The sequence below is a fragment of the Lissotriton helveticus genome, chromosome 5_1 (genome assembly GCF_964261635.1).
Source record: "Lissotriton helveticus chromosome 5_1, aLisHel1.1, whole genome shotgun sequence".
Classification (NCBI taxonomy): Eukaryota; Metazoa; Chordata; class Amphibia; order Caudata; family Salamandridae; genus Lissotriton; species Lissotriton helveticus.
Genome location: NC_136065.1, coordinates 1,774,206,058 through 1,774,230,094, shown reverse-complemented (window position 1 = coordinate 1,774,230,094; position 24,037 = coordinate 1,774,206,058). Strand labels below are relative to the sequence as shown.

Sequence of the window (24,037 nt, the reverse complement as noted above, 5' to 3'; positions counted from 1 at the left end):
GTTTCGAAGAACGACGACTACGAGAAGACCAGCTCGAGGTAGTCCAGCCCGGAGTCCATGGAAAGGACTCCATTCAAAAAATGTCCAACGTGTGGTGCTAAGTTCCCACACAAGGACCTACACGAGGTGTGCAACCTCTGCTTGTCCCCTGAACACGAATCCAGGGACTGTGAGGCCTGTGCAGCATTTTCCTCAAAATCGACTATTAGAAACCGTCGAGCCCGAAGACACGAGGTATCGAGAATGCAGTCACAAGCAATCCCGGAGCTGTTCGAGGACCAGCACCCAGAAGAGGAGGAAGAGGAGGTCGACGAAGCGGGGTCAGAAGCGGACGAGTCCGACGTCGAGGAAATCGACGTCCAGCAAACCGTGAGTGACGACGTCCCTTTACCAAAGAACAGACCCCGCACGGTGTCGACCCCGCCCTCGAGCCCAGTCAGACAACCGAAAAAAGTTTCCGACGCCCCGCCTTCGGGCCCGGCAACGAAACCGAAACCGAAACCGAAACACTCGGTCTCCCATCATGGTGGTTCCGATAAACGACCCACATCGACACCGAAGCTCCATGTCAAGGAAAGCTCGAAGTCGAAACAGTCCATGTCGACACCGAAACACGTTTCGACGTCGAAAACACCCTCGACACCGAGGACATCCTCGACGCCGAAAACATCGGATCCGAATAAAATCTCGGTGCCGAAAATACAAATGGACAGTCAGAAGAAAAAACACCTTTCGGACCCGAAAACTGCGGTACCGACACAGGAATATAAAACCGATCCTAAACAAAAGACTCTGTTTATTGATCCACAAACTGGCAAGGTAGTCACAGAACTACCTAAAAAGAGGAAGAATGAACAGTCGGACGAAAAAACTCCTCCGAAGAAGAGAACAATGGGGACAAATACAACTCCCCCCCCCCCATTCTCCACAACCTAGAGACACACCCTCTTCTCCTCTTCCTCACAATAGGCCAACTATTCCTCCCACACGACCATCTACACCTACAACAGATGTAGAAAGTGACACAGGGGAGGGAGAACATCCTGGGGATGATGAAGACACGATCCCAGAGGAGGCAGACCCATGGGAACAGTACAATGTAGGGTCAGATAACGATAACGACCCTGAATTGTATCCGTCAAAACCTTCACCTCCTGATGATAATACTGGTTTTGCGCAACTCATTAATAGAGCAGCAAAATACCACAAGGTAGAGCTACATGCAGAACCTCAAATAGAGGATTTCTTATTAGAAACACTACCTGCTACACAAAGAACATCCGGAACACTACCAATGCTTAAGGGCCTTCTCAATCACACATCAGAGATATTCAAAGACCCGGTGAGGGCTAGGGTACTGAACCCAAGAATTGATAAGAAATATAGAGCAGCTCCAAAAGACCCAATATTCATTAAAGGACAAATTCCTCTAGACTCACTAGTGGTCACAAACGCTCGTAAGAAAGCAAACTCTTTATCTACAGGAGAAGCTCCACCTCCTGACAAAGAGTCTAAGCTAATAGATGCCTCTGGCAAGCGAGTAGCATCTCAAGCGGCAAACAGCTGGCGCATAGCTAATACACAAGCACTACTTGCAAGGTATGACAGAGCGCATTATGATGAATTAGAAAAACTCATCACACATCTCCCTAAAGAACATCAAAAGAGGGCAGATCAACTCATACAGGAAGGGAAGTTAATTACTAACACTTCAATCAAGTGCGCCCTAGACGCGGCAGACACTGCAGCAAGATCTATAAACACAAGCATCATGTTAAGGAGACATGCATGGCTTAGGGTTTCAGGGTTCAAACAAGAGGTACAAACATCATTACTGAACCAACCTTTTGATGAGAAAACACTTTTCGGCACAGGGACAGATGAGGCCTTAGAAAAGATGAAAAAGGATACGGAAACGGCTAAATCAATGGGAGCATTGCAACAGCCGACACAAAGAGGTTCCTTTCGTAGGTCCACCTATAGAGGAGGATCCAAAAATACAGGTACAAGCCAGCAACAAACCTCTTTTACTCCTACATCACCCAGAGGTAATTCTAGAGTTGGTTACAGAGGTAACAACAACAAGGGTAGAGGTCGCGGAAACAACAACAACCGCAACTCTCCAACCCCAAAGCAGTGACTTCATACAGCTCCCCCCAGACCATATAACAGCGGTCGGGGGACGCCTATCACAGTTCCTACCTGTCTGGGAAATCATCACATCAGACAGGTGGGTGAGACAAATTATCCAACATGGTTATTGCCTAGAACTCACAGCTACCCCACCAAACATCCCCCCCAAACAACGTCCAATGAAACAAGATCACCTGACACTGTTAAAACAAGAAGTACTATCCCTGCTAGAAAAGCATGCCATAGAGAAGGTTCCACAGCACCAACAAGGAACAGGAGTATACTCCCTATACTTCCTAATTCCCAAAAAGGATGGGTCTCTAAGGCCAATACTGGACCTAAGACCTCTCAACGCATACATAAATTCGGAACATTTCCACATGGTCACGCTCCAACAAGTACTTCCTTTACTGAAGAAAGGGGACTTTCTTTCTACACTGGATCTAAAAGACGCTTACTTTCATATCCCGATTCACAAAGCCCACAGGAAATACCTCAGGTTTGTGGTAGAAGGACAACATTATCAGTTCAAGGTCCTTCCGTTTGGTGTCACAACGGCACCAAGGGTGTTCACAAAATGCCTAGCAGTGGTGGCAGCTCACCTAAGAAGACAACAAATACATGTCTTCCCCTACTTGGACGACTGGCTAGTAAAAGCCAAGTCACAAGAGGAATGTCTTCAGAACACACAAAAGACAATTCAGCTGCTACACCAGCTAGGGTTCACGGTGAACTACACAAAGTCACACCTGCAACCAAGCAAGGTTCAACAATATCTGGGGGCTACTATAGACACAGAAAAAGCCAAAGTATACCCCAATCCAGTCAGGATCCAAACAATGCTTACAATCATTCAAAGATTCCAACCACAACACTCACTAACAGCAAGGGTGTTCATGCAGCTATTAGGGATGATGTCATCCTGCATACTGCTAATACCATATGCCAAACTACAAATGCGTCCGCTACAAGAATGTTTAGCGACACAGTGGAATCAGGCTCAAGGACAGATTACAGATCTGGTGTTGGTAGACGACCGCACACACCGCTCTCTGAAGTGGTGGAACACAACAAACATTGCAAAGGGGCGGTCGTTCCTAGAACCAATTCCACAGGTGACAATAACAGCGGACGCATCGCTCACGGGATGGGGAGCACATATGGAGAAATACACAGTACAAGGAAGGTGGAGTGTGCAGGAAAGAAGACTGCACATCAATCATCTAGAACTACTAGCAGTGTTTCTAGCATTGAAAGCCTTCCAAATACATGTTACCAACAAAGCAGTCCTGATCAGAACAGACAACATGACAGCAATGTATTATATTCAAAAACAGGGGGGGACGCACTCTCTCCAACTATCCAGACTAGCACAGGAAATTTGGAGATGGGCCATTCCTCAAAACATCTATCTGTTAGCCGAACACCTACCAGGAGTCCAAAACCAGATAGCAGACATCTTAAGCAGACAGTCGGAACAAATACACGAATGGGAACTGCACCAACAAATACTGCAGCCATTCTTCCAAAGATGGGGACAACCAGAGATAGACCGCTTTGCCACTCATCAGAACGCAAAATGCCAATGCTTCGCGTCCAGGTACCCACACCACCTGTCGCAGGGCAATGCGTTATGGATAAATTGGTCCAACAAATTTGCATATGCTTTTCCCCCTCTCCCACTAATCCCATTAGTGGTCAGAAAGCTGCAACAACACTCAATGACCATGATACTAGTAGCACCCACGTGGGCACGACAACCGTGGTTCACCACGCTCCTGCAACTCTCACAAGTGCCACACCAAAAGCTAAGAATTCTACCCATGCACCTTACACAGAACCATGGAGAAATAATGCACCCAGATCCCACACAACTGAACCTAGCGATCTGGCTCCTGAAATCCTAGAATTTGGGTACTTAGATCTACCCCCAAATTGCATGGAGATAATTAAACAAGCGAGACGTCCCACCACCAGAGCATGCTATGCAGTTAAGTGGAAGAGGTTTGCTATACACTGTACAACTAATAATATCAACCCTCTGGACGTATCAACAAGGGAGATTATTTGCTACTTACTACACTTACAGCAATGTAATCTCGCATACACATCTATCAGAGTACATCTAGCAGCTATAGCAGCGTACCTACAAAACAGGCAGCATATATCCCTGTTCAGAGTGCCAGCGATAAAAGCCTTTATGGAAGGCCTTAAAAGAGTCATTCCACCAAGATTACCACCTTCCCCGGTCTGGAACCTCAACGTAGTACTCACCAGACTAATGGGACCACCTTTCGAACCTATGCATAGGTGCGAGATACAATTCCTTACATGGAAGGTGGCTTTCCTTATAGCCATTACCTCACTCAGGAGAGTAAGTGAATTACAGGCATTGACAATACAAGAACCATTCCTACAGTTGCACCAGAATAAAGTGGTTCTTAGAACAAACCCAAAATTCTTGCCTAAAGTAATTTCAACATTCCACATCAACCAGCCGGTGGAACTACCAGTCTTTTTTCCAAAGCCACAGACGGTAGCAGAAAGGGCCCTACATACACTAGATGTCAAAAGAGCCATTTTGTACTACATAGAAAGGACACAAAACTTCAGGAAAACTAAACAACTATTTGTATTATTTTCCCCAACACATAAGGGCAATCCTATCTCTAAAGCGGGCATCGCTAGATGGATTGTAAGATGTATACAAATATGTTACATTAAAGCAAAGAGAACATTAACTGTCCCTCCTAGAGCTCATTCTACACGGAAGCTAGGAGCATCTATGGCATTCTTAGGGAACATTCCCCTAGATGACATATGTAGAGCAGCAACTTGGTCTACACCACATACATTCACAAAGCACTACTGTGTTGATGTGCAGGCTACACAACAAGCCAGAGTGGGCCAAGCTGTATTAAAAACTCTGTTTGTGGCGCCGCGGCCAGGGCGACTGACGCTGGAATCTGGGGACCACGGTTCGATCCCCGGCTCCGGCGGCAGGTTAGCCCAGCACCATGTGACTCTGGGCAATAGCTCGCTTAATCTTCCCGACGGCCCCCAGCGCCTAGAGACCCTTACGGGTGATTGTGCGCTCTACAAATGTGGACTTTATTTCAAACAGTTGCGACAGACACTGGTGACCACCGCTAGGGAGGTAACTGCTGTACAATCTATTCATAAATGTACCATCTGCAGCCCATATGCCTCGAACGGAATATGCTACTTACCAGTATGCATCTGTTCTTGGCATAGAGGGCTGCAGAGTGGTACATGCCCTCCCTGCCTCCCCGGAAACCTGTGTCTGTCCCAACATTATCTTATTTAGATACACTTACATGGGCATATCTTTATGTATTCTACTACACTACTCCATCTAACCCTACTATGGCAAAACAATCTAAGGATGGAGCCGATGCCCATGCGCACTAACACCAAGAGGAGGAGTCATCGATGACGACAAAGACTTCTCCAGAAGAAAAACAAGTGCAATCATCCGAGCCCAACACCAGATGGCGATCTATTCATAAATGTACCACTCTGCAGCCCTCTATGCCAAGAACAGATGCATACTGGTAAGTAGCATATTCCTTATGTAGCGCTGCATACTTCCAGGCACTGTAATTAGCAAGCATTGCTACACTTTCATTAAGTTGTACTCCATTAGCTGACCTTCAGATAGATAGAAGGTTGAGTCGGTCTTGCTGGGATTCAAACTTGTAACCTGCAGATCACTGTATGATTAAGCGGTCAACTCACTGAGCCATCTTGTTGCCCATGTTATAAAACATATGAGCTTGGATGCGCACAGGGATCGCTAGGTAAGCAGTGAGCACATGAAATCATCACATCTGAGGAAACACGCATGTATATGTGGGTTGCAGAAGCGCAGAGACAGGAAGGAGCCTTGAAATATGGTACATGACAACCCTCCCGATTCAGTCGTGAGACTACCGATTAAAACACTAGTCTCCTGACTCCCGATTCTTGCATTCAACAGCATTTGCAACGCAACAGGTCTCGCATTTACATGAGTTTGAGCTATTGGCATTGTAAATGACAATGCCTTTTATTTGTTTTGTTTTTTGAAACCTAAATAAAACGCATTGTCATTTACAATGCCAATAGCTTAAACTCGCGTAAATGCGAGACCTGTTGCATTGCAAATGCTTGTTTCCTTTCAGTTTGGAGACATATGTTTTGAAGCATGAATCCTTTTCTGAATTCACATGCTGTGCATTATTCTGCCATCTAGTGGTTGGGTCTTTAATTGTCTGTTTCCCTTTTTTTTTAGGTCTTGCCTAAGCAGCGCGCATGTGCTGCATAGGAAAGAGACCTGTAGCCATCGATTGCCTTTTTCAGGCTAAAACGTGCACGCGTTCCATTGCCTTCAATGGCAACGCGTGGCGATTCCCTTGCGGGAGTGAGCGGCGCCATATGGCGCCTGCTGGCTCCCGCTAGGTAAACACCATACATAGACTTCCGGCCGCGTGCCAGTGACACCCCTTTGAGTGGTGCCCAAGGTAAGCACCATACATGGACTTCCGGCCACGCGCCAGTGACACCCCTTTGAGTGGTGCCCACAGCGTCGCTTTAACTTTAGCTGCCGCGGGCCGTGCTTTTCTTTTTTGCACTTGTTTTAAGTGGCTTCTGAAAACCAGCATTGGCAAAGCCGACAGGCTGTTAACCATTCGTCAAAGCTTATTTCGTTCATCAACATTTTTTTTTTATTAACAGACATACAAGAGGCCCGGTAGCTGTGCTGGGAATCTGCTGGTATATTTACATGAAAAGGCACACACTGCAACATAAATCACTAGCTGGGAGAGGAGTTGGCCTAAAGGCTAGGGTGGTCGACCTCGAATCTAGAGAACTGGGATCGAGACTCTGCAATGACACTGAACATCCTGTGATTCTGGGCAAATCACTTAATCAGCGGCCAATGCTTGTTTTACTTCCTATGGGCGCAATCACAGGTATTTTGGAGTAGTTGCTTTTGCTACTTTTTTCACACAATTTAAAAACAACAAAAGTTCAATAGAAAGCAGGCACATGATTCGAAGTTGCAGCCTTCCCCAAGAAAAGCATGTTCCGTGCGGTACAAAATTCAGCAATCCGGTAAAGCCTGCGTCAAGTCGGTATCTGTACGTCATCCACGCGAGTCTATCTGTATTCCATGGCAGATTTTGGGGCTGTTCCCAAACCTATAGATACTAACATATGTGCACAGCGTTCCACCATATAGAGCCAAATGTACAGTTCACGATTAATGCTTAATAAATAACGTGCAGGCAGAGTGACTCCAATTACGAAATTCTGCGGCCGTGCATTTTCCGCATAATTATGTATTTGCCACATTTGTCGCATAAGCTGTTGAAGTATTTGCAGATGTTTACAAAAAATTCAAACTCAAACAGAATGAGTGTTTCTAAAGAAGTGGCTGCACGTGTTGCAGGAAAGGGGAAGCTCCTTAGCATAGATTTACTGGTCAACTTTCTGTTGGTTATTAGTGTATTTTGCATGCTGAGCTGGAAATAATGAGGCGAAACGTTTGCCCAGTCAGTGCTAACATATGTAAATATGAAAAAATAATGAAGTAATGCTATCCCAAAAAATTATGCACTACTGTCTTTTCTTGAGGCATAATTTAGTCAACACTGTCACACAACTGGGTCCCTCCCCCTTTCACATAATTCCAGGGGTCTGGCATATAGGTGATATTCAGGAGCTCTCTACACATAACAGCCCAGGCTGGCCCACAGTTCCTTTCCACTTTCAGGACTACCAGCTGCAGTATACTAACCCTCCCCCAAAGGATACGTGTGGGAAATTTACATATAGCAGCAGGCAGAGATATTACGCGCAGGCGCAGGCTCCAAGGATAGCCGACACAGAACCCTTCTCAGACAGCCCGGCATAATGCACAATATGTAGGGCGGGCAGTATCAGGCAGAGGAGTTCCACATTTTGAAAGCCAAACAAAGGCTGGAGTTTCCAAGGACTGCAGATAAAGCGGTTTTGTTGTGAGAGATGGCACAAGCCCACAGATTCATCCAAACAATGCACGTCATTTAAACTCAGTCTGTGTGACGTCAGACTGCGCCCTGGAAGTTCCTGTGCGTGGTAACCATCTTCAGATTCTTTTTTCCAGTGTTGGGCCAGGAAGCAAGGAAAGATGCCCTGAAAATTTAGAGAAGATTCCCGAAAAGTTTGAGATTTTTGGAGAAAAACCAGACGAAGAATAGCAAGGTATTAGATAAGGAAACAGCCATTCATTCCCGAAACTCAATGGGGTACCTTTACTTTAGGACACCTAAATGCCTTCTGTGAATACCGAAAGTTTTCAATGCAGACCCTCTTAAAAGGACCCAAAGTATATACAGGGGAACACAGTGGTAGATTTCATCATCTTCACCACCGCAAGAAGGAGCAACAGTCACTCTTCCACGGGTCCACCCCCCTCCCCCCACAATGGTGTACTGCCAATTCAAATCCTCTCAATAGAAATGGCCTCCAGCAATGGAACAAGTCGGCCATTCAAGAAAGAGAGCATATTACAAGCACCTGCCTAAAGTCAGCCCTAGATGCCGCTGATACAGCGAGTAGACAAATGTGTACAGATACAACCCTCAGAAGACTTTCCTGGCTGAGAATTTTGGCCTTTATACACAATCCAAACATTACTTAATAAGCCTTCCACTGGAGACACTTTCTTTGGCCACTGGGTGGATGGTTCCATACACAGACCAAAAAGGACAACGAAACAGCAAGAGCAATGGGTGCCCTACAGTACAGAGGCACCTTCAGAAGTGGAGGAAGAGGGAATTTTTCTACAGGGCAGCATCAGCAGACTCAAAACAGCAGACAGCAGTCAAGCCAACAGTCCAGATACCAATCCTGATAACACCACACAAAGCAGCCTTTTCGTGAGGGGTACAGGGCTCATGCACCTGTACCCTCACCACTGGTATAGTGCACCCAGCTAGAGGGGTGGCTGACCTATGCCAAGGCAGTGGTTTATTGGCATGGCACACAGGGATGTGTGCGATGTTGACTCTTCACTTTGTTCTGCACCAAAACACGCAGTGTGCAATGGCAGTGTGTGTGTGTAAAGGTACAGGGCCTCTAAGGGTGGCATAATAAGTGCTGCAGCCCTAAGGGGCCTTCCCTGGCCACAGTGCCCTTGGTACTCATGGTACCTTTTACAAGGGACTGACATGTCGCCACAGAGGTGCCAATTTGGGGTACAAGGTACCGTATTGGGAAAGAACACAGGCCCTGGGAACCTGATTTACAGGGACCCAGGGCACATCAAGTCAAAGTGCATCAGTAGTCTGGCAAAAAGTGTGGTGGTGGGGGGGGGGGGGGCAATACTGCAACAGAAACCCAGCTTCCTACAAGGATGACTCGACCATTCTTCAGCCAGTGCTGAAGCAACGGACCGTGAGTACTTCTACCCCTGATCCCAAGCCCAGACCATTGGCTTCTATCAAAACCCCTGCTCACGGGCCACCACTGCAGACCAGCCACGGCACACACCGAAAACATGACTCGGAAGTCCTGCACTCCGGCTTCGAAGGTTCGGCCTACAGCAGGGGCCTTCACCTCTTTTACATCCAAGGCCACAACACCTTGGTCTTCAGTCTCTGCACTAAAACACAGACTTTCTATTTCGGAACCGAATGTTCCTCTCTTGAAAACAAAGCTTCCATCACCAAATGCTTCATTTTTGGTGTGAAATCTACTCCCTAGCCAATTCTCGAGCAATTTCATCAGATGCTCGTTCCGAACAAAAAAGACTGAAAATTCCACCTGAACTAAGAAAATAATGATACAACCACCAAAATAGACTTCTAAGAAGCAGTCAAGTTTTGAGGAGGTATTGGATATTCCTGTTCAACCTGTAAAGAAGAAAAGAAAGGCTGCTGCAACTAGTTCATGCACATTCATTTTCCCACTTCGCCCTATACCACAAACACCTACTCCACCACCTTACCACACACGTCTGAGGCACGTAACGTATCCCCTCAATAAATAGTAGAGGAAGATCAGATATCCCAGATGACACATAGCCAGGGGATACCTGTGCTGATTGATATTGAGCCCCAAGCGACACTGACTTGTATCCCATTTGACCATCACCACCTGGTGATGCCTCTGCTTATCAGGTCCTAATAGCCTGTGCATCCACATTCCATCAAGTCCCTCTCTATAAAGATTCAATAGAGAAGGATTTTATGTATGAGACTTTGTCTAATGCACAAAGGGGCACAATAATTACTATTACACAAGGGTATGCCACGTCATTCAGACAACATTTTTAAAGATCCAGTCAAAGCGAGGATAATTACTTCATGCATTGACAAAGTACACAGCAGACCTCATTTCTATTAGAGGTGACCTAACCCTGGACTTTCTAATCGTGCCCAATGCAAAAAAAAAGAGCTAACTATCAAACAACTGGAGATGTACCACCTACAGAAAGAGTTCAAGCTCATAGATGACTCTGGTAAACTAGTTTCTGCACAAGCAGCTAAACATTGGCTATAGCCAATAGCCAGGCTCTATTAGCAAGGTATGACTGGGACAAAATGGAGGGGCTCCTCCAACCTCGGCCAGAGGAAATAGTAAATGAAGGTAAACTTATTACCAAAAAATTCTGTTAAATATGCACTGGATGCATCAGACACAGCTGCTACTGGTATTAACACCAGTACCCTATTACGTAGGCACACATAGTTAGGCCAGATGTACAGCAAACCATACTAAATCTTTTTGATAAAGAACATCTCTTCGGACCTGAAGTTCCCACAGCCCATGGAAAGATGAAGGACACAGGGGTAGCAAAATCAATGGCCGCTCTACAAACTAACATGTACGGGGGTTCTTTTCGTAGCCCCAATTGCAAACAAGATGCGAAAACAGCTACCACAGACACCTTTCAGCTACCACAATCACCTCTGGGTCACTATACAAAAATCAGGGACAAACCTCTACATCTAGAACCTTCTAGAGAGGTTCTTATTGAGGAAACTATTTTAAAGGAAGAGGCAGAAGAAGAAACTATACCAATTCTTAGTCCTCTATACAGTGTTGCAGCTGCTTCTCTGTTCCCAGTGGTAATTTCTTCTTCTTAATCTTCTAGGAAGTGCTGCTAGCTGCTTCTCTGGTCTCAGTGGTTATTCCTCATGCTAAGTTTCCTAGACAGTGTTTGCTAGCTGCATTTCAGGTTGCTTCTGTAATTTCTCATTCCAGGTCTTCCAGACAGTGCACTGTGGATATGCAAGTTATTATTTTATTACACTTTTTTTTCTTCTAGTGTTTTATATAGCGCGAACTAGAACCGAATCAGTTATCAGAGCGCTTTACATGGCACCAGTTACGTTACATGAGGACACACTTTCATTTTTAGGCACAGGGAGATTAAGTGATTTGCCCAGAATCACAGGGGGTTTTTGGCGTCGTTACCGAGACTTGAACCCAGATCCCCAGGTCCGAGGTCGAGCGCCTTAGCCGTTAGGCCAACCCTAACTTTTGTGTTTTTTTCACCTGTTTCAGTATTTCTAAATGCTTTGCATTTGTTCCTTTAATTAAGCTTGACTGCTGGGGGCTACAGCTACCCAGGACTGAGCTATAGGTTTTGTTAAATAAGTTAACTAGTTCTGATAGAGACTGTGACCTTTACATGGTGCGGTCTGACCACCCCACCACATAATCCCTTTCCTACAGTTCCCCATCAGTGTACATCCTGCCAGGCCCGGTCCTCCCTGGACTGGAAACAAGCATCCTAGGACCGGTTTCGGGCTTTCAGCCCTCATCAGCCAGGATAGCTTGACTCCAGTGGCATGGAGAGCACAGGACTCACTTCTGAGCATGCCTGTCCCACTCGGGGGTTGACAAATGCAAAAAGAACAATTGATGGTCAGAATGCAGAACAATGTCATACATTCACCCCAGTACAGAGATGAAATGAGCAGGGAGGTCCATCAGACCCTTGTCCCCATTATATTTTTTCTCAAATTGCTCCAATTATCTGTCCTCTTGTTACCCAAGTTATCAATCAATCATTGTGCACCGCTGTATTGCCAGAGATCTGGAAGAACTCTACAGCAATTCCCTTGTTAAAAAAGGCAGGTACTGATGCCCATAATCCAGGGAACTATCGCCCGATATCGCAATTGCCCTATTTGTCCAAAGTAATGGAGAAATTAGTGAACAGACAGTTGACGCATTATCTTGAAGCCAATGAACTTTTGGATATCTCCCTGACAGGATTCAGTACTGAGACGACACTCCTAGCAGTATTGGGTAATATCAGATGCATGGCAGATCAGGGTAAAGCGGTTGCGCTGATATTATGGGACCTGTCTGCAGCGTTTGATAATGTTTCACACAATCTTTTGCTAAAAACTCTATTCAATAAGGGCATCCATTCCAAAGCTCTACAATGGCTCCACTAATTTTTGATCAACAGAAAGCAAACCATACAGCTGGGTACTTTTTTTCCACTCCATCTACCATCAAATATGGTGTACTGCAGGGTGCATTGTTGAGTCCCACCTTGTTTAATATTTGTGTCCTCTTTGGCAGGGATATGTGGAAAGTGGAGCATCAGCATATGCTCCTATGCAGATGATACCCAGCTGATGGTTGCTTTAGATGGACAAGAGGACTCAAGGACTAGACTTATTAGCTGCCTTACGAAAATGGCAACTTGGATGTCGGACCACTGTCTGAAATTAAATGCAGACAAGTCGGAAATTCTGTTGTTTTGGGGGTGCTCATCAAGTTTGGAATTGAACTTGGTGGCCTTCTACCTTGGGTAAACCTCCGTCTCCCAAACAGGTGGCAAAAAATCTGGGAATTCTCGTGGATAACATGCTTACCGTGTAGAATCATGTTCATGTACTGTGCGGGAAAAGCTTCTCTATCCTAAAAATGCTAGAGAGCACATTCCAGTGGATTCCGCTGGAATGTAGAAAGACTCTAGTTCAGGCACTGCTTGTTAGCAGGGTAAACTATGGGAATACTCTTTTTGTTGGTATGGCGACTACTTATTCTCCCGACTCCAGTTAGTCCAAAATGCAGCGGCTTAAGCGGTATGCAATGTGAAGAAGTATAGTTCCGCCTCAGAATGCATGAATACACTACACTGGCTCCCTATGAGACAGAGGGCCATGTTTAAATTACTGTGCCATACACACAAAGCCCTGTATCTTGCCGGACTGAAAATTCTCCAAGGCAGAATGAAGTTTTATCTTCCTAATCGGAATCTGCGATCATGCCATCTGGACTAGGGTGCCGTTCTTTTTCGTATTTGGTGGCAAAATCCTGGAATGAACTCCCACCAGCTATTCAGGAAAAAGCTGAAGACACCTCTATTTCCTAAAGCCTGATAAGTTATAAAATCTCCCCACAATCTGTATCCTTCATTTGTAATGTGCAGTCCGTTAGTGCCGTGATATCCATTCGGATGAATGTCGCGCCTTATAAATAGATAAATAAATAAAAAATAAAGAAAAGATACTTATAAGAGCAAACTCGAGGACAAGGTACAGAGAAGGGAATTAGGAGCAGAAAAGAAGATGGGAAGAATGGACAATATAAATGAATGAGGGAAGGAAATAAAAGCCACATTTTTTAATCACATTAGAAAAACAATGTACACATGATTTTTACAGAGCAAAAAACAGTACCCATTGAGAACCCCCAATTTTTACAATTTTGTAGGACATTGCAAAACAATGATTAAAACCCCCCACTGGAATTCCACACAAATATCAAACTGAAAACGGAAAAGCCTTAATATAGGGTGAGTAACATTTTCCCTATAATGCCGAAGTATAGCACATTTTAAATTCTATGTATGCCATGCTTCTTCCTACACATTTTACTGCTTTCCTCCTCCTTCAATACAGTGTGTAATCTTCTATTGCTAGGCTCTTTCAGTTATCTTTTCACTAGATTTCTGTCACTACATAATGTATCCTTATTCTGATAGTTGAAATCTTCAGTTATTTGTTTCCTGTTATTATAGCATGGGTATGACATCTAAGTGAAGCTTAAAGCAAAGTTATTCTTCAAGTGATGTTGAAAGGTTTCCAAAGGTCCACTATCTTGTCTTCCTTTTCTCACAATTCTTTACTGTAGTTTACTATTGACTCAGTTGAAAGTAGCTCTTTATTATGATGTAAAACATAAATAAAATACCGTCTTTGCAAAACTTGTCAATCTTTTGTGTTTTTTTTCTTTTCGCACAATACTGTAGGTGTCTGGTGCAGCTCCTCCCAAGCCTTGCAGTAGTTTTGCTCATTTTGGATTTGATGAGCAGTTGATGCATCAGATTCGGAAGTCGGAGTACACCCAACCAACACCAATCCAGTGCCAGGTGATTGCCACAGTTATTGTTATCTTTGTTTAGCATCTATTGTTGAAACTACTAAGGCTGCTAGATTATCCACATTTTAGAGAGAGATTGTAGAACCCCATCCTTAATGGCAGTCCAGAAAAAAGCTTTTTTAAAGTCTGTTTACTTTCTTCTCCAATTATAATTTCCATAGTACAGTATGAGGAAAGAGAGCTGGGGATGATATTTTCAGAAGCCCTTTCATGGCCAGTAGTGACATGGTGGTTTAGTAAAACAACATCAAGGTTTAGGGATGCCTTGGATATTGCCCTCTTTATCGCAGGCTTTAAAAGTCTTCAAAAGATGCCCTCGCTCCAGAGTATTCTACTGACACCTAAGTTGTAAAGATCCCTTCGTTAATGCTCCAAACTCCTTATTAATACAATACATCTTCATGATCTCAGAACACCATTTTTATTTTAAAAAAAAGGAGACACAACCTCCAAATAAAACCGGTTGCGAATGTAAAGGCATTATGTGATTTCACTTCTTTAAAAAAAAAAAAAAAAGTAAAACAAAAATGTGAATATGTATGGATAAAATTTAAATAGGTGTATAAAAAGCATATTTGATGTAGGAAATCCTTTATGCATTATGTCTCGAGAAAAAAAATCTTTCTAAATGTGTACAAACTTACACATAGAAGAAACTGCATCGTCCTACTGCCCAACAAAACCAACATTCAGTGACAGTATTGTGAGAAAGTGCCCTCTCTCTGCGTGGTTGCCCCCATTTTTGCTGAATTGCTGATGTTCTTTGACTGAGTGTGCCCTGGGCTCCTGCTAATCAGGTACCCAGGGCATATGTTCTTTCCCTAAAACTGCATTGAAGCCTAAACCCAATTGGCATCTCTGGCCACAGGTCACCCCCTGGCAAATGGTACCACAGGTACCCAGGGCAGTGTGACCAGAGAAGTCCTCTAAGGGCTGCATCACTTATTGTGCCACCCTTAGAGGCACTGTACCTTTACACACACATACACTGACTTTGCAGGCAAAGTGTTTTGGTGCAGAACTAAGTAGAGTCCACATGGCCCACATCCCTGTGTGCTATGCCTATAACCCACTGCTCTGTCATAGGTCAGTCGCCCCTCTAGCTGGGTGCTCTGTCAGTGGTGAGGGTACAGGTGCATGAGCCCTGTACCCCTACAGTGTGTAAGTCCATTCTTAGACATTGTAAGTGCAGTGCTGCCATTAAGAGTATATGGCTAATGCAAATGAAAGGGGAAAATCCAAAACTACTGAGATGGTCCTTCTCCCTACAGGGTATGGACTTTGAAATGGGACTTTCCAGGTTCTTTCACTTAGATATTGAAGACTCCCTAGGGCAAGGTTAGTCTTCTTACCGTTTGTTTGGGGGTGGGGGGTTGTGTTAGAAAGTGCCATCTTTCTTGCATGATATGCCCCCACTTTTTGCTGAATTGCTGATGTACTTTGACTGAATGTGCCCTGGGTAGGGAGGGAGGGAGGGAGGGAGGGAGGGAGAGAGAGACAGACACACAGACACACTTCTTTGCAGGACAAAGGCAAGAGTCGACATGGCACACATCGCTACCACCCCTTGCCCTGGCATCGGTCAGCCACCCGCTAGCTGGGTGCACCATGAGTGACGAGGGTACAGGTGTATGAGCCCTGTACCCATACAGTGTCTAAGCCAATTCTTAAACATCGTAAGTGCAGTAATGCCATTAAGAGTATATGGTACTGTGAGTTTGTCATTACAAACTCCACAGCACCATAATGGCTTTACTGAAAACTGGCCAGTTTGGTATCAAACTTATCAGCACATTAAACCCACACTGGGATTTACTTTAAAATGCATGCAGAGGGCATCGCAGAGATGCCCCCTGAAAAACGACCTAGCACTAGTGTCCAGGCTGAGTGGCTGCCCGTCAGATGCCGAGACCAGACATGTTTCTGGACAACTGGGTCGAGAGCCTGCTCCTCTCAGGGTCTGAAACAATTCACATCCTTGGAACAGGTGCCAAGCCTTTCCTCGTCTCCCTCAAACCCCCCCCCCCCACCCACCCCCCTGCATGATGGGCAGGGTGCACGAAGGGGAAGCTTCTTGCTGCCTTTTTGATCTTCTCCAGGCATTTGCTGCTTTCGGCAACTGGTATCCACCTGTTGTTACCCCCACTTAGGGCGGCAGAATCTGCGGAAAAAGCAGGTGAGGAATGGAGGTGTGCCGACCTTTGCCAACCTGCAGTTGGATGAAGCAAGGTGAGGCACAACTCTCAATCCCTGCCACTGGAGGGTGGCGTAATAGTGGGTATACCTACCCCATGGAAGGGACCCGTTGGTCCCAACCTTTACCTACTTGTAACGCCCCTAAATCTAGTATTTAGGGGCACCCCTTATCCTTGCCTCCTCAGACAAGAACCGACCAAGAAGAAAAGGACTGAAGAAGCTGTGCTAAAGCTAAGCAGTGGCAGACACCCACTGACTTGGACCAAGCTCTATCGGCCTGTCCCCACCTCGAACCTGCAGAAGCGAAATCCCTGTGTCCTGCTGCCTCAAGAACCCTGAGGACCTGCCCTGCCTTCCACAGAAAAGACTTTGTGGGTGAGCAAATCTGGTGCTCACAGAAGACCGACTCTGGCTCTGGCCAAATCCACGAGTCTGCACCACTCTGCACCTGACGCCCACGGCCTGAGTTCGAGAGGCCCAAAACCACGCGGAGGTCTCCCCGCCGATCCTGATCTTAGATCTGGTGATCTCGGACCTGCCTCGAAACTCCAAGCGAAGCCTGCAGCCTCTTTCTTGCGGACCCCCCCCTGACTGTGACCGGAGCTGGTTAGAAAAACCCATGCCTAAAGACACCCCTGCACCCGGAATCCCACAGCGTTGGGTGGCCCAATCGACTACTTCCCAGCATCCTCAGGGATCCCAACGTACCTCTCCAACCGGTGGTCACCTCCAGAAGATCTCCGTCACCGACCCTGCAGTCTTTGTTGCAACCGGAGAATCCCCATTTAAAACAAGGCACCCAACACCAAAGCAACACCCTCCACCCAGCTACCCCTGCGGGTGTACTTTGGGTGCTAACTCTGATCCTACTTTGCCCCAGAGCCGATCACCAGGATCTTTGGTCCAACAACCTTGTGGCCTACTCGTGAGCAGCCACCAACCGGAGGCCTCCTATCCCCCATTGCATGATATTGGGCCTCAGCACTCTGCACCCGGCCGCCCTAGTGCAGCTGAGGGTGCTTTGAGAGTGCAACCTTGACCCTGGGGGAACCCTTGTTCTAACCCCAGAATACCAACTCTCTCAACCAAGGACTTACATGTTAACCGATAACCATATTTTCTCCATAGGAATACATTGCCTGTTTTGAAAATAGTTTTAAGTGTTGAGTTGGTTTTGTATGAGAACTTGAAAAAATGCTTTGCTCACCTTTTCTCTAGGAAATGTCCCAGTGTGATATCTAGGCATATCACACTGAGTAGAAAAAGTAACCCATAAAGTAATCAAAAGTAATCTAACAGTAATTTCCACTGTATTGAAAAGATTTACAAACCTGTAACAAAGTCATTTTCATTCAGCCTGCTTGTATTGTTCAACCTGACTTGAAAAGTACCATTTACACTTACTTGTACCAGGCTTGCTTGATTCTGGATAATAAATATAACTAAATAATATTTTTTATACAAACAAATTGGTCTGATTTCAGTCTTTGAGTGTGTGACATCATTTGCTGCCTGAGTGTGTACAACAAATGTTATGTTATAGTCACTTATAGAGCGCACGTTCACCAGACTGTTTCTTGGCGCTAAGCACAGCGGGGAGAGAGAAGCCGCAGGATCTAGATTAGGTCACTGTATGCTTGAGTAAACAGTTGTGTCTTAAGCAGAGTTCTGAACTGGGCACAGGAGGACACCGACCTCAACTCCACTTGAAGGGAGTTCCAAAATTGTGGGGCCACGATGGCAAATCTGGAGCCGCCATGCTTCTTGCGTTTGAAAGAGGGCGTCGCTAACCGATTCAGGTGGGAGGATTGCAAGTCTAGAGAAGGGATGTGGTGTTGGATCCCGGAAGAAATGAAGGTTAGACTATTGCCGTGAAAAGCTTTGAAGATGGTGCATCCCAGATTGAAAGCACTCCTCTTGGCCGCAGGAAGCTAGTGTAGCTTCTTCATGAGAGGTCTGATATGCTGCCACTTGGGTAGATGAAAGATGTCTGGCGGCTTGGGTCTGAACCAATTTGAGGCGTCTCAGTTGGTAGGCTGAAATGCCGACATACAATGAGATGGCATGGTCTAAACTGGAGATAACCAAAGCTAAAATAAGCAGGGTCAGAGCTTCCCTGGACAGGAATCTGCTGATCTTTCTTATTCTCCTCAATTGGAAGAAGCTAGCGGAACCCACTGAGCCGATCTGGGCGGTAATTGACAAGTCGTTAGAAATCACTATACCCAAACTTTTGGCGGAACTGGCTGGCTCAGGGGAGTTACCCAAAGAAGATGGCCAAAAGTTGGAGTGCCACGGGTTGGAGGGTCCACCTGTAAGAATCAGCTCAGTTTTGTCTTGGTTCAACTTACATTGTTTGTAGTTCATCCAATCACTTATGAAGATCATGGTGGCTTGAAAGTTGAAAACTGAAGATGCTGATGAGTTGATGTCAATCACCAATTGAAGATCATCAGCAAAGTTGTATGTCCCGATCTTTCCTTCTTTCAAAGAGTGGATTAGGGGACAGAGGTACAAATTGAAAAGGAGTGGGGACAGAGAGGAGCTCAGGGGAACCCCACACGTCTGTTCCCTTTTTAGGTCTCGTGCCTAGCGTTGCACTGCGCATTTAGTGAGTGAAAAAGGGGTTATCAGGCTAACCTAGGAATCGCATACGCTTGTGTGTGTGCTTTTCCTTAGGTGAGGATTGACCGATTGGCCTTTGTGTGCATCTTTTAATGAAAGATGGCCGATTGGCCTTTGTGTGCGCTGTTAATGAAAGACTGCACGCAATAGGCCACAGGCGAGCGCATTGCTCCGCCCATGGCCTATTGGTGTCTATTACGTGCTTGCTGCGTGTAATAGACACCAATAGGCCATGGTTCGCAGTGGTGCGCGCACGCATCACTCGCTGGCTTTTCCTTTTTTTCAAATCGGAAGTGAAAGCGAACGCTTTCCCTGACGCTTGTTTGTCTTTCTGATGAAGGCTGCTGGCGCAGCAGTGCGCGAGCTCTCTGGGGCAGCAGGGCTCTGAGACGCACACCAGCAAATTTGCACCTGTGATCAGCGCAAGTCGACCTCTATTCCTAATTGTATCCATTGGCGCACACGTTAGTCTGGGTGCCCTTATTACCTGGCGTACCGGGCCCATATCTCCCAGCAGCAGCTTCCTCGTCTAACACCAGTGCACCATGCTGCATGTCAGCTTCCACCTTATCTCAATCCTGTGCAGATAGGAGGCTCTTGTCTGCTCTGTAGACAGGAGGCCGCGCCGTTATGTTTGTCCTCCTGTGTTTGCATGACCTGTGTCGCTTACATTGCCTCTTCGCACCATGTATGAGGTTTTTACACTGGTGACCCCCCTTTCACTGGACTTCGGCAGACAGCAGCGCCAAACCCCCTCCCTGAAAATCTATCACAAGCCTAGGGGTGTCTGGTGTGTGCGACTGCGGGACCCTGGCACCTGTGTGCTTACTGTGGCGATTTACACTGTAGCGACCACAGGTCACATACTGGCTTCTAGCAGGTTTTGTTCCTATTAAATGGTTCGCTGTGCCTTCTCCCCGCATGTAAAATGCTGAAACTCTTACGAAAAACTTAGTATGTACAACTAAAACCACAAAATGTTATTTTTCTGGAGGAGAAATTGCTGAGCCGCAATTGCTTGGAACCAGTTACTGAGGAGAGCCACTTCAATGCCAAACCCTGGATCCCAGCATTTCTGACACTTTCGACCAGAATATTGTGATCGACCGTGTTAAATGCAGCTGACTGGGGGACACTCCTGTCTGCTCCTTTCCTAAGTTCATCCAGAACTGTCAAAATGATGGATTCCATAGAGTGGGCGGGTCTAAAACCTGCATGATGGGAATCTAGAACTTGGCAATGTTCAACAAATGAGCTGAGGCAGTTTGCCACATGAGCCTCCAGGACTTTGCCCAGGTAAGGCAACAGGGAAATAGGGCGGTAGTTACTAAGAACCGATGGATCCGAGCCCGGTTTCTTTAAGATAGGAAGAATTTCTGCGCTCTTGTATACATCGGGTACAATACCGATGCAGAGTGATTTATTAAGAAATGAGTGAAGAAGGATCAGGTCAGATGGTGAAAGGTTCTTGAAGTACATGAGGGGGACAGCAATCAGTTGGAGAACCGGAGCCAACCTTTTTGAGTAAGTCAAGGAAGGTCACTTTTGAGATCGGACGGATTTGATCCAACCTATTTGGATTCTGGCAAATGTTTGAGACAGATGTGGGAGGCGTAGAAGAAGGGATGCCTGCTTCAATGACAGCAATTTTCTCTGTGAAATATGAATTAAGAGAGTCACATGTGACTGTGACGGGGGCTAGCTTCGGCATGACCCTTTCTGGGTTAGAAAGCTCATTAACTATGTAGAAAATCTCTCTAGATTTATTTGAAGAGTTGAGAGGGTTTTTTTTTGATAATCAAGTTTTATTGAAATTTTAGACATGGAAAGAAACATTCGCATTAGGTCACTCATACCTTTAAGACAGTCCTGTTTACCTCCCACAACTTCACATAGCGAAGTAACATACATTAAAAGAGACAGTGGTTCCCAGTAAGGACGGTATAATGTCAAAGTCATCATGGCGGTATCACGCCAAACCATTTCCCCCAGATCTTATTAAAGAGCTCCGGGCAGCCCCGTGCCTCGAAGACTGATTCTTCCTGGGCCCCACACCAATCCGCCCCCCTCCTCCATCTCGCCAGAGTCGGTGGCACTTTCTGGGTCCATAGGGCTGCAATGTCTCTCTTCGCCACTGCAAGCGCCGTTCCCAAAAGGCGTTTATCAGTTTGTGAGCCATCCAAACCATCAAAGACCCCAAGGAGCAAATGTCTCGGATCGTGGGAGACCACCCAACCCAGCACACTCGTCAGCTATCGTTCAACCCCTTTCCAGAAGGACTCCAGGGCAGGACAAAGCCACACCATGTGGATAAAGTCAGCTGGGGTACCAGCACAACGGGGACATGCCGGGGAGGGCCATGCACCTGCGCGAAAGAGACGGATTGGCGACAAGTACGCTGTGTGAAGGAAATTAAGTTGGACAAGGCGTAGTTTCGAGGACGTGGTGAGGGTTCTGGGCGCCATAAGGGCAGATCGCCAGTCCGCTTCGTCCAGGGGGCCCACCCATTCCTCCCATTTCGATCTGAGATGGTCAAGGGATGCAGGGGAATTATTAACCAGGGTACGATATATCCGGGAGACCCCACCCTTCCCCAGGTTCCCCATCATGACCTGGGCCTCCAGGGGGCTAAACTCTGGCAGGGAAGTGGGCGTGGGAAGCTGAGTGTGAAGAGCATGGCGGAGTTGTAAATATTTGTAGAATTGGGAGGGTAAAAGTGAGTGTCGCTGCCGAAGGTCCAGAAAGGAACGTATGTGATCGCCCACCCACACATCGCCAAGCAGGGTTACTCCCACGAGATCCCATTGGTGGAACCACTGCAGGGCCACGTTCTCACTCAACCAGGTGCCGCACCAAAGGGGCGTCTGTCTGGTCTGAAGAGTTGAGAGTTTTATGAGAGAAATATTCTTCCTTGGAATGGAGAATCTCTTTTTTCAGGGATCGAAAAATTTACTCGACCGCGCGCATTTGCTAGTCAGGTTACTTCAGGGCGAGCTATTTTTATGTCCTACTCGCCCTTTCTGGTGAGTAGGAATACAAACTGACACTTGACCTCTGCCTCTGAAAGCAGAGGAAATGTGACAAGATAGCAAGATTTAAAGGCATCTTTATTGCTCACAAAGTAAATGAGCAATAAAAATGCTTTTAAATCTTGTTAACTTGTCACATTTGCTCAGCTTTCAGAGTCAGAGGTCAAGTGCATTTCATTTAGGTCAAGGAGATTTTGTAGGTTACTAGACCTGCAGGTCTAGTGCATTTTTTATGATTTTTCGAGCCCTGTTTTTATATTTTTCCAGGAGAGTTGAGTACAAGGCCTGCTTGTCAATTAGATAGTGACTTAAAGCCAGGTTTTAGTTTTTTAAGTTGTCTGAAAACCAATGTTGTGCCTCATGGGGGTTTCAGGATCTTCCTTTTCTTGGGAGGAGCGACACGGTCGCTTGCCTTCTTAAGCCACAACTTGATGCTCTCTCCCTGGGCTTGAAAGTCAGAGGCGAGGCAGTTAATAGTGCGCCAAAGAGATCCATGTTCGCATGTCTCCAATTTCGTAACATTAAGTTCGCTTTGGGTTGAGGTTTAGAGGAGTGAGCCTTAGAGAGGGAAAAGGTTATAATGTGGTGATCAGACCAAATGCAAGAAGAGATCGAGGGAGGGGAGATCTCAAGGTTAGCTGTCCATATTTGCTCTAGAATGTGCCCTTTTATGTGTGTGGCAGTCCTAACATGTTGGGTGCAGTTTGTAAGAAAGTGGCTCTGTATATACTGCACCAAAGTAAGGTACAGTTTGTACAGAGTCCAGCAGTCCCCAGAGGTTTGGCAGAGGTTAAAGTTAGATAGAACCTTACTTGTAGCAGGGTTTCTGTTCTCCCACAGAACTGTGCACAGAGGATTGGAACCTCAGCGAATTAGGGTGACCCAAAACTCACCTCAGTACCCAACAAACCCCTTACCGAGCTAGCTACAGTGTCTCATTGGTCATAACCAACTCCCAATGTTTAGACAAACCAGACCATGAACTCACCAACCTCAGGTTACGTGGAACACATGCGCACTCTTTCGTTATACAATCATTTCAAACCAGAACATGGAGTAAAGAAGAACACGTGAGCATTTGAAATGTTTATTTACTAATGCCGTCTTCTCAGGCGCAGTATCTTAGATAATACAAGTAAACATATTATCAACAACAAAGCTACAAGCATAGTTACTAGTCCATAGAAAGCGAACGGTGTCAGCATGTTACCATGCTGTAAATTAATAAGGGTTAACAACACTTATTTCTCACCCTCCCTAACTCGCATATTATATTAATAGCTAAGAAGGTCTCTTTGGGTTGAATTAGGGCGGGCCCATACCTCAGTGTCCTAGAATGAAGGGATCACATCAGCATACACCAGCTCTCTCTGCATGCGAACAGCATCAAGTGTGTTTTTGTGCCTCAAGCAAAGCAATATAAAAACCCGCCTCGAGCCCAAAGTTGGCAGAAGCTGCACTTATGTTATGTCTATGAAGGCGCGAAGATCAGACCTCATAACAATTCTGCATCGTGTTGTTCCTGAAGCTTCAGCACTCTCTGTACAGACATAGTTTATTAAGCAAAGCTGATATCAGAGTAATAACATATTATTCTCATGTAAACCACAACGAACTACTAGGTTGAAAGCTAAATCAACAATTAAGTGTCGTGT

At 45.8% G+C, this 24,037-nt stretch overlaps 1 protein-coding gene across 4 annotated transcripts in view; it reads left to right on the top strand.

Annotated features, from left to right (window-relative positions):
- The window catches only part of DDX42 (DEAD-box helicase 42), a 465,634-nt gene that overhangs the window by 172,916 nt on the left and 268,681 nt on the right, over nucleotides 1-24,037 (top strand). For all 4 annotated transcript variants that reach the window (XM_078645044.1, XM_078645045.1, XM_078645047.1 and 1 more), the window contains one exon: nucleotides 14,402-14,521. In XM_078645044.1, the coding sequence (XP_078501170.1) occupies nucleotides 14,402-14,521 (120 nt within the window). The remainder of the gene's footprint in view (nucleotides 1-14,401; nucleotides 14,522-24,037) is intronic.